Source organism: Piliocolobus tephrosceles, chromosome 1, assembly GCF_002776525.5.
Source record: "Piliocolobus tephrosceles isolate RC106 chromosome 1, ASM277652v3, whole genome shotgun sequence".
Taxonomy (NCBI): Eukaryota; Metazoa; Chordata; class Mammalia; order Primates; family Cercopithecidae; genus Piliocolobus; species Piliocolobus tephrosceles.
Window position 1 is genome coordinate 53,219,739 of NC_045434.1, and position 12,366 is coordinate 53,232,104.

At 33.0% G+C, this 12,366-nt stretch overlaps 1 protein-coding gene across 3 annotated transcripts in view; it reads right to left on the bottom strand.

Moving 5' to 3' along the window:
• The window catches only part of KCNT2 (potassium sodium-activated channel subfamily T member 2), a 281,008-nt gene that overhangs the window by 255,075 nt on the left and 13,567 nt on the right, over positions 1 to 12,366 (bottom strand). For all 3 annotated transcript variants that reach the window (XM_031934298.1, XM_031934293.1, XM_031934287.1), the window contains exons 4-6: positions 11,226 to 11,285; positions 1,455 to 1,529; positions 167 to 250 (exon numbers count right to left, since the gene is read on the bottom strand). In XM_031934298.1, the coding sequence (XP_031790158.1) occupies positions 167 to 250; positions 1,455 to 1,529; positions 11,226 to 11,285 (219 nt within the window). The remainder of the gene's footprint in view (positions 1 to 166; positions 251 to 1,454; positions 1,530 to 11,225; positions 11,286 to 12,366) is intronic.

Sequence of the window (12,366 nt, forward strand, 5' to 3'; positions counted from 1 at the left end):
TACAGCTTAATCAATTCCAATAGTATGAGTTATATGTTATGGGTGAATGCAGAATAAGAAAGTTCAAGACTAGATCCTAAATTATGTCTTTCTGTTTAGTCTAAACATTGAAAATAAGAAATTGTTTAAAAATCTTTTCATATTTGCACTTCACTTCTATACTTACAATCATATTTTCCAAGGCATGTTTGGCAAGCCAACAGTTCAGAAAGACTGGGACAAATAAATTCCTTAAGGAAGGCCAGAATATCTGGAAAAAAAACCGAAACTAGACTTTTATCTCAAAGCAATAAATCATAATCAGCAGACTGAAAAGAAATAGAAAAAAAGTTATTAAAGAAAGCGTAATAATTTAAAACATGACAAGTAATGTAAACTCACTATTAATAAAATGCAAGAAATTGATATGTTCTTTCATTCATTGTCTAAATCTTTCTTAGGGAAATTATTGCAGAAGCAAAAAGAAAATAATAAGCTCTCACCAGATGGCAGATATCTATGCTAATTCTATCATTAAATCTTTTAGTGTGGTGGTTTGTAATAGACATTGGCTTTCTTTTCTCTGTAACTTGAGGTATTAAGTAAGAACAAAGAGGGAAGGTACTCTCTCTTTTTACAATATTGCCTCTTATTCTCTTTATGTTAAACCACTTTAAGTGACGTTGGGGAGCTATGTTCAATTAGAATTATATTTAGTTAACCTGTCATTTAATCTAGTTCCAGTTGCTTCTCTAGATAAATCACTCAAATTAAAATAATTATCAGAAGAGAGCAACAGCTCCAGGTAATCTCTACTTATTTTCAAATTCTTCCAAATAAAATTCAAATAAAGTGTTACAAAGTATAATCCCAACAGAAATTATTACAACTTTATTAAATTGCGATTAAAATATAATTTTGCAACAGGAAAGTGTTGAGTTACATATTTATGGGACTGTAGTTGAATAGGATCATCATGGAATTAATAACACACAGCACTTTGAAAAGAAGTAAAATGTTGGGTGTCTGACTTTTGGCAATCTCCTTCCTCATTAAAAAGAGAATTGGACTTAATAAATCTTGTGGTTAAATCACAGATAAATATTTTCAACATATTAGAAACTTTTGTAAATATGTTTCCAATTGGCTTATTTAAAAAAAATCCACAATATAAACAATAAGTGGATAAGTAATTTCTAGTAATTTTAAATAATAATGACATTTGTCAAATGGCATCCCCAGAGCATATAGCTCTTTAAAATATTTTACTTTGCTATTGTACTAAATCATTAGTTTCCATTTAGTTACACAATGCAGTTATCCAGTCAATTTTATCTTGTTGCTTAGTATCATGATTCTAACCAAAGTCTAAATCCATTTATCTTAGCTACCATATTATTTAACAGTATCTAGATTTAAAGATTTTACTTAAGTCTAATTACAAAAGTGTTTTTTAAGGTTCTTTCAGGACTTACTGAGATAATGAAGGGAACCGCATTAATTATTTCCAAGATGAAGGGTATTCGTAAAATCTGTTCCCAGATGTTTCCCTTCCAAGAAAGAATGAATAAAAATGAAAGTCAATTATACTGCATCTTATTAATGGGGGAAAAAGACAGCACTTAGAATTTCTCTAGCAATAAATATGCTTCCATTAACAGAATACTAAATATTGTATAGAGATGTAGCAATGACTTTTAGAGATTATTTTTCTTAGTGTAATTGTGCTCTCTCAATTTTGTAAGTTTAAGAAGTAAAACAAATGTTTGTAAAAACCATGAATATTGCACATAACATTTTTTATCAAGTAATGTGTCATGGAAGAAAATGTACTAGTAAAAATAAAGCACACTAACAAAACCTACAGAGTCAATTAAAAAGTGACGATCTGAAGTTTTACTTACTAAAATAATGATATTCACTAACCACCAAGTATATTAGTTTGTGAAACATACCCTTGTTAACAATCATTGGTATTAAAATTGCTTTCACATTAATACAATTTAAAGGAAAGTCTTTTTCAATCATTTAGACTAATCTCCCTACCCTCATAATACAAACATATTAATCAGGACTGAGTACATAATTTGCAGGACCCAGTGCAAAATGAAAAATATAAGGCCTCCTAATAAGAAATTAATAATTTCAAGAAAGTAACATTAGAACATTCAACTAATCATGAAGACCTTCTGGTTGTGGAACCCTGTGCTGACCCTGATATTATGCACAAAATACATGTCCGTGAAAGTGACCCTAACATTAATAGGTCAGCACTGAAACTTTCTTGATTGGTGTCTGATGATAATGAGCACAGACTTTTCTAAAGCAGTTTATTCTTCTATGAAGAGATCTGTGTATTAGAAAGGCAATTTGAAATCTGCTATCCCTGTAATCTCCAATTATCCATTATAACACTGACTATAAAATTGGGACTCTTTTTCTTAATTTTCCTTAAGGCCCCAAAGGCTTAAAACTACATTGATGGAACATACTTGCACATCCCAAAGCAAAGTTCTAGAGCAGCTATTGTTTCTATGTACTAAGAAATTAAGTAATAGGTTTTGTGAGCATAGTTTATCACTCTCATCCAGGCTACATAAAAACAGTAAAGGAGTGGGAAGTTAGAAGAAAGGGAAGCAGTGAGAATGCCTCCTTATAGAGATACTACAGGTGCTGTGGTATATCTGATCACCTCAAGTTAAGTGAAAAGGGCTGTAGGGAACCAAACCACTTTAGCTTGGCTCCAACATGGAGACTGTATTTGGCTACTGCCCAAAACTTTTTAAAATGAAGAAGTCAAAGAAAAAGATGACTGGGTAAGAGCAGGACACAATCTCTCCAATTTTAAGGCAAAAGTGCCTATTTTCTGGGAACCAGATATAGACCCTAAAGAATGGAACCTATGGTTATTTAAAAATGGTTTACACTCAATAAGACTGTGTAGCTGAAGGTGAAATGGGACTTCAACAGATGGCGGACCTGTGAAGTCCAAGGTCTATGTCAGAGCCCTAGTGGCTAGCCTGACACACTGAGGCCTCCAGGAAATTCAAAGGCCCCAGATAGGCCACAGAAGTTTTACATGGGTGAAAGAGCCAGAGCTTGTGTCTGACATGCGGAACAACCAAACATCAGACAATAACTATGCCAGTCAGGCAACTTCAACCCAGAAACTGACTGCACTTCATTCCCTGTTCTTCCTTAGCCTTAAAGGGCATTAAATAAGAGAGGAAGTAGAAACAGCAGATAGGCCTCCCATGATAATTCCCTGTTCCATGTAGGTCTGAATTGAGGACAGGGAGAAGCTTTCTTAGGGGAGAATTTTAAATTTTTGCATATATCGATCCTAATTTCTTAAATACTAAACTGAGATTTGCTGTATGAATGAAAAGACCAAATCTATGGCACCTCTCTGAGATGTCATCTGATTAGCATGGATCAGACAGAGGATGCATGGTTTTGAAGAAGTGTAGAAAGACTGGTCTTTTCCTACTACCACTGAATCAGGACTATTTAACAAAAGAGTTATAACTAGTCATAGTTATGCCATGTTTTTTTTTTTTTTTTTAATTGTGTAGGTAATAATATCATTTCTTTCATCAGTTTTTACACGGCATCATTTCCAGAATGTTATCCTTTGCTTTACTCTTCCTTTATTGTATTTTCACTTTTCATTTTACATTTTTCTTTGGTGTCAATGATTGTGCACAAGAAGAGATTGATCTGAGTAGCAAGAAAGGAGGGTTACGGGAACAGTTTCTACTAGTGATATAAAAGGATATTTCTGTTAATGCCCAGCAAAATTAGTATGAACTGTAGCACACTGTATAATTTAGTTGATATAAACAAAAGCCTTTTATCTCTTATGGCTCTCTTCTCTTCATTTCCATTTACAACACATTAGACTTTTATGATTCTTATTTAATTATCTGTCTAGGTTGGGTTTGTTTCCGATTTTTCTTCCACATTAAAGCCAGAAGAATCTTTCTACAATGCCAAATTCCCATTGCTCACATAATAAAATCCAAACTCATCACTGTATTACATGAAATTTCACAATTTAAACTCTGGCTACTAGCTTGGCTTGTACTTTTGATGTTTCTGTCCCTATCCTGAACTCAACCAAAGATTCATCCATGCTGAATTTTATATCCATCGCTGAACAAGCTAGGCTACTTTATGCTTGTATACCTCTGCCCACATCTGTCCCCCTAGCTGTAATATTACACCTCCATACCTTCAAAACTAATCCCCTTGGCAAGCATCTGTAACATTACAGTGAACTAATTTTTTAAAATGCTTGTGGGGGCTCAATTAATATCATGAATGAGTAAATGATACTCCCAGCTATTTCATACATACTCTTCCCCTTCTTTGATATAGTTATTTTATTTTTGGAGCTTAAATATTTGCATTTATTTCCACTGGATCCAAATGATCTCATTTGAAAGAATGGTATTGTTTAAAACCTTTATACTTCAAATAATCACGTAGAAATGATCAAACTTGTAATTGCAGAGAAAACTGAAATTTTCTGGAGGAAAGGATTCAAGAGTTCTTGTTTATATGCCCATGTTAAGTAATTTCATCCCTGTTTCAGCTTCAACTTATAATCAGTAGTAAGTAGAAATAAGTAATGACTTCCAGTATTGTATCAATAGCCCGAATCAATACTTTATCTCTTGAGATTCTGACTCAGATCAACTGCTTAATCCACCACTTCACATCAATGCCTCAAAAGCACTTTACATATAGTATGTCTAAAGCAAAACTTATGACTTGTTCCCTGACTTATCTCCCAGTAGCACAAACCAAAAATCCTGGAGAAACTTTTTAAATTTTCCTTTCACATTATACTATAGTTATACTTATACTATAATTTATCAATAAGACCTACTAACTTGTAAATAGATCTTGAGATTTTCTAGGTTTTATTTCAGCTCAGTTCTCACTTTTTGACTTGTTAAGCCTAATTAGCCATCATCTCTTCATTCTTGCCCCATTCCAATTCATCTACTGCACTATTACCTATCTCCTGCACCTTCACCCCAGAACAAACCTACTTTTTAGAACTATTCAGACACTTACACAACAAAGACAAAAATGTGATTATATCATAGAAGACACTATTTCATTTGTCTCTTGTTGACATCTCCAACCTTATTTTAAAGATCATTCCTTCCATAGATGTAATATGTAATATATAAAGTGTATTCACTGCTTAGAACATGCATATCACTCTTCAAGAGGCTTGGAAAAGCTTTACCTTTCTTTCCAACTTCACTTTGCCAAGTTAACTCATATCTGCCTTTCAGCTCGCAACCGAAATCTGAGTTTTTAGAGGCTTTCCTTGCCCCTTCGTCATATGCCCTCTAGGCAGGATCTCCCCCTACATTAGGCTTCTTGATCCTCCATCAATTTATTTCACGTTATTTTTTTTCAGTTTGTATTTATATACTTAATATATTACAACATTTTAAACTCTGTGAGGTCAAGGTCAGGACAAGTATATTTCAGGATTGCATGCTCTGCTCCTAGCACAGTGCTCGACAGTCTGAATCTCCTAAATAAAAACTGTTGGTACATTATGTCAGCCACGGATTGTTGCTTCACACCACATGTATGCATATATGTGTGTGTTTGTGTAAGTTTGTGACACATGAATGAACTTCCCACAGAGGACTAATTTTCATGGTCTAAAATTGTACAGTGGGGCAATGTATTTATTGCTAAAAATAAATGCATCTCTTTTCAGTTATATGCATTGAGTTTCATTCAAAGATTTCAGGTTGTCTTCTGAACTACGAGATACATCCATAACTTATCTTTCTTAAAAATAGCTAACGAAACATAAATATAGAAAGGATCTACAAGTTTCATTGGCCAAGAAAGTTTCCCAATAAGCCTAAATCACAAAAACCTAAGGATAAATGCTAGTATGGTGAAAAAAAGCACGCATTCATGCAATGCCACTATGTAAGAAAACTAAGAAATAAAATTGAAAGGCAAGCACAATGCCTTTCAAAATTATATTAAATACATTTTCATTTAATCTTATTTTCATGAAGGAGATAAAAAGCATTATTCTTCTTCCAAAAAGTAACTTCTTTAGTTTCTGAGTAGTAGCTGTATCTGCTCTCAGTGGCCAGTCCTCTCTATGTTCCTCTTCTTATTGATAGAATTCAGCAAAATATAAAGAAATCAATCCAATTAGTCTACATTTAGCATGGACACATCATTTTAAACCAATAATAATGCAGGAAAATATGCGATTTTCTAAAATGCATCGCACTTTCATTTTTTTCATAAAGAAACATGGAACCTTGGAACTACTATCTGTGCAACCCTAAAGAGCACTTTAAAAATTAAATTAGTTATAGCAGTTTATTTGTTGCAAGCCCAGATTAGGCCATCTTGTAAATACATTTTATTCTTAAATGTTAAGGATACCTGTGTTTTAAAATATTTAATACAAGGTTTGGTAATTTGTCTTCTTTGGATGAATTTAAAATAGTGTAGTAATACTATGGCAGTCTTACTTTATATTTCTGCATATAAACCCAACAATATTTAGATTTACCATTTTCAGGGCAAGATAAGCAGAATCAACAGTATCTGGTATTCAGGAGTCCTGGACTAAATTCTTTGTTCTTTTCCAGAAATAAGCCAGTGTGGTATTAAACTTTCAAAATTGTTGCTTTTTGTAATGTGATTATGGAAAAAAGAATTGGAGATTTAACAAAAAGTTTCTAGGTATGATGAATTTTTATGTGTGGAGGTTTGGAAATTTTGCCGGAGTTTGTTTTTGTTTCCTTTTGATTTAATGAATGTGTGTGCATAAATAGAACTTTATTTTGAAAGCAGTTGATAAAGAATTAGAGAGTATTTATGACAACAAAAGAATTAGAACTTTAGGTTTGAGTGATGACCATGTTTGTTTTGCCAACTAGCTATAAACATGAATGGAATGATGATTTAAGCACAGACCTGCACTTCTGTATGACAGAAGACAAAATAAGTTCATGTCATGGATGCTAATTCATTATCTGCTAAACTCAACATGTACTTTAATAGTTCTAGCTAATTTCACTTTAACTTAGCCTGGTTTTCAAAACCTACAGTCTCAATGAAAGTTAAAACTATTTTAGGTGTTAATGATTTAATTATGTTTATTTTAGAATGTCTAATTTCAAGAATTATAAAATGCTTATATAATGCTGTATTAAGTGTATTTTTAAATATTTAATATATACACATATAAGCATATATAATCTATAAATATACATATATAAACAAACACAAGAAAGTTATATATGGATTTCCTATTAATATTATTATTTTAGAAGTATAAGTATCAAAGAATAATATCAGCAGTGGATACAATTGCTGGTGCAATACAATATCCATTTCTGTGTGTCTGTATATTACTTTTCTTTAAAAAATCTAACTTAGGCATAGTGGCTCATGTCTATAATCCCAGCACTTTGGGAGGCTGAGGAGGCAATCAGATCACTTGAGCCCAGGAGTTCCAGACCAGCCTAAGCAACATAGCAAAACCCCATCTCTTAAGAAAAAAACAAATACAAATATTAGTCAAGTGTGGTGGTGCACACCTGCAGTCCCAAGCCACTCAGGAAGGTGAGGCAAGTGGATCTATACTGCCTAGGAGGTAGCGGCAATCATGCCACTGCACTCCAGCTTGAGCAACAGAGTGAGAACCCTGTCTCAAAAAAAAAAAAAAAAAAAAAATCTATCTTGAAGGAAGAAGTATGTTTTAAATTCTGCTACCAAAACATGCCTTATTTAGAGACCATAAATGACTACCAATTACTTGATTTACCCATTCTAAAAATTATTGAACACTCTGTTGAAGAGACCAAAGAGATTCACAGACTGGACTATATTTATGAAAGGAAAAAGAACATAATTAACAGCAACCTATCCTTCTACTGTCATATAACTCCTATTTATCCTATCTGTTTTCTCTGTAACACACTGGACTTAACTGCTGTCTACATTTCCTCCATCAAAGCCATTAATGTTTATGGAAATATATATCATCTAGCTCTGCATACTAGGTCTTATAATTTTCTGCTCTAATTTTATAAATTCTAAGCAATACTTGATTATAAATGTCATCATCATATGATTGCAATGAAAAATTATCTTGAATTGACACGTGTTTTTAAAAGGCTTTTAAAATTAGTGCTAAAAGTTCTATTAGCAAAACACCAACCTTAATTTCATATTACATTTTATCCAGAAGTTGGAGCAAATGCATCTTCAAATGTAGATTAATATTTTGGCCATGTTACAGTTCTGTATATACTCCTGTACTAGTGGAAGGGATAGGATTAATTTACCCCAAAACACGCAGGCCTAAATTTTAAGCATACCATTATTTATATGTTACATTCAACATTTGTCGTACATATGTATGCATGTATATTAATGAACACTAAAGATAGGATCTGGGATATTAATTTATTTGATTTTTTAATTTTGTTTTATTTTTCTAGTTACTCAATATCCAGATTTGTCCATCAGGACGTATTTATAGTGCACGTATTTTGACAAGGAGATATACTAGTAAACCCTTAAAAGACCCTTCTTCAGCATCTTCATCTATATTGCTTATTATTGATTTAGTACTTTCGAGGTAATTTAGGGATGTGTGGCTACCATGTGTAAGTTCTTTCATTTCCCTTCCCTAGCTCTAATTTATTTCTTGATCCACCACTTTCCACCTTCTGCACTCTCCAAAGAGAATGGAGACTTTCCAAAACTAATCATTAAACCTCAGGTTTCTATTCCAGCTTATTTACTTCTTACTTATTACAAACTTTCCTGTAATATTTTACTCCTGCCTTGTACTCACTCTCTTTTTTAAACAATGCAGATTTTTTTTATCATGAAGCAGTCATCCTTGCTTCATCCTACTACTTTGAGTAAGCACTTGCCCCAGTCAAACAACGTTCTCCATTTAACAATTTTGACACTCAATTGTATTCCATTATAACTGACCTACTGTAGACCAATAGCAAATGACCTCCTAATTTGTAAACTCAATATCCTTTTCTCAGGCTTCTCACACTTGACATAGTACATGTGCTTTTATATAATACTTTTTGTTCCTCAGACATTTCTAACATCCTATGTTTTCTCATAAATTTTAATTAATCCACCTATATTTTTTAAAGCTGTCATTCTTTTGTTTTTATATGTTCTTATTCATCAATCTGAAATTCTTAGAAATTGTTTTTTTTTTTTTTAAGATGGCAATAATGGAATTAAAAAGAAAAAAAAAAGTGAGCCTGAAAAAAGGGTGTTTGTAAAAACTTCTTGTTCTAAATTTAGAATTAAATAATAGTCTGAAGAACGTTAACTTCAAAACTCTTATGTTTTAAAAAGTGAGACAGGGACAGACTCAGTGGCTCATGCCTGTAACCCCAGCCATTTGGGAGGGTGAGGTGGGAGGATCACCTGACCTGAGGAGTTTGAGACCAGCTTGGGCAACAGGCAAAATCCTGTCTCTACAAAACAATACAAAAAAATTAGCCAGGTGGCGGTGTGCACCTATAGTCTCAGCTAGTCAAGAGAGTAGGGAGAATTGCTTGAGCCCAGGGGGAGTTGAAGGTGCAGTGAGCCATAATCGTGCTACTGCTCTCCAGCCTGGGTGACAGTGTGAGACCTTTTCTCAAAAAATAAAAAATAAAAAAGTGAGAAAGAAATTGATGTGCTAGATATGAGTTCCCCCAAAACATAACCTTGAGCACACTTGATAGAGTAGATGAAAAGGCTATTAACAAAAATTAGTAATGATATGACTTGCTAACGTTTCTAACTTCTCTGTTTTCCCTGATTGTTCTGTTCTCCTTCCCAAACCCTCAATTTAAGCATCTCCATCAACATAAGCTTTAGTTTCCATCCTGTTGATTAACCCACGCATGATAGATTCTCATGGCTTCCTTTACTATCAAGAAGTCTTAATAATGAACATGACTGTCAAGTCTTAATAAATCTCTTCCTCAAAAGTTCCAGCTTTTCATTCTCAATTGCATACCTTATTTATATGTGTGTTCACCAGTACCCGAAATTCATCACCTCCAGAACCAATTCCATTATTTAATCTATGTGGATCCCAATCTGACATTTTTCTTGATACAACTGTTTCTTAGTTTTACTACCATATTTCCAGTCATTAAATCTCAGAAACTATTAGAATGCTATGAATTTCCTTCTCTTCGCCTATCTCAACCCATCAGTTGATGATTTCTTTAGCTTCTACCTTCATAATTAATCTTTCATTAAAAGTGGCAAATCTTTTCATCCAGCCAAAATCTTACTGTCAGTTTTCCTTTCATACTGCAACATATGAACTTCACCATAATGTCTATTTGACCTGAATTGCATAAAGATTCTGAACTAATATTCCTAAAACTGAATTTCAATTACAGAATCTTGTGGTAGTCATCTCCCATCAACTTAAAAATACATGCTGCTATACAATGCCCATATTCTAGACAAATATATTTATTATTCCTCCAATTTTATATGCAAAGTCCTTCCTTTATGCCTTTGTGAATTTTATCAATCTCTATTGTGCTGTTTTTTCATCTTGCCTTATTGAAATCACTGTGGTTCAAGGACTAGTGTTTCCTTTTCATTCTATGATATGAGCTCTCTCTATAAAATCCCACAGTACTTTCTTTGATCTCACTGGAAGTACCCGTTATATTCTGCTTTTATTATTATTATCTGTATGATGTTCTGCTGTAACCCCCCTTTTCCTGATTGTAAACTCATTGAGAAGAGAATCATGTGAAGTATAGAGCTCTCCATTAAACAGGAGCTCAATAAATATTTGTTAAATCATGTTAGCCAAACAAAGCTTTATCAAAAATAAGAAAATTTATTAAAATAATTCCTAACAGACATGTTTTTACTTTCTCAATATTTTGTGACAAATCAGAAAAAAAAAATGTTGAATACAATAAAGCTGAACCATTCCATTTGCTTGCCTCACTAATGCATGCATATAATGGGTAAGTAAACCCATAGGAACTAGCAAAGCATTTGTAACATTAGCATATTAATAGAGCTTTTTATCACCTACTGGAGAGGCTCAAAACAAAGTGACTCAAGAAGAGTCTGCCTTACCCTCAAGTGCAAATTATAAATAAAAGAATACTGAGTAAACACTACCGATGTGTTCTATCAGTAGGAAACTGCTAATTAAAATAACTTACCTTATAACTAAGATAACCAAGTAGTATTGTTTCAAACAGACTTATCAATGCCACTGAAACCTGAAAGAGAAATTGCAACTTAATGAGAAAACGCAATGCAATTAAATTATATATATTCTTGACTATACTACTAACTTTATTTAAATATATGTGCATGTATACATATATGGGTGTATAATAGGCCTTATTAGGTGGTACTTTAACTTCTATACACAGATGACAGGCTGCTGGCCATAGTTTGCTGTCTCCCGTACTACAGCTTAGTTTTCATAAATTCTAATACTCCTTAATAAACCTTTTTTATTTATTATTCAAAATGTAAAGGTGGTATTAAAATAGTCAGACTGGCTGAAGTTTACATGATATATAAAGAACACTTTCTTTTATGTGTGTGTTTAGTTTAAAAAAAAATTTTTTTAAATAGAAATGGGGTCTTGCAATGTTGTCTGGGCTGGTCTCCAGCCCCTGGGCTCAAGCAATCCACCCACCTCAGCCTTCCTAAGTGCTGGGATTACAGGCATGAGCCACCATGCCCAGCTATGTGTGTGTGTTTCTAATACATAAAATCACACAAACTCTCCACCACAGATAACCGCTCTGTCCCAGAAGCATGATCATCTGTACCAAAATCAGCATTTCTCTTCAGAAAATACAGAAAATGAAATAACACACTCTTCAAGTTTAATGGTATATTCAATCCTATCACCCATGTCAAACAAAATAAAAAGACTACATCTCTGAATACTAAATAAAATAGACCATATCAGCACTTCAAAATACTTTCAGATTTTATCTGAATGAATTTCATAACCAATTCCCCTTGTGCAGATAGAAGTGTTAGTCCTATCTTCCTATGTATGCTTCTTTTTCTATATTCTTTGTTGTATACATCATCTCTACTGCTAACTACCAAAAATATATTACTATGCCACAAAAAGTAACAAGAAAAGATAATAAAATTATTCTGTGTTAAATACTCTACAACCTTAAGATGGATAAATAGAATCTAATAAGCAAATATAAACAAAAAGTGACTCAGGTAAATATATATGTTTATAGATTTTTGAGATTTAAGACTATTTGAATAAGAATGGCAGATACCCGGGAGATTACATTTTTTCTTCTGTTGGGATAAAATCTT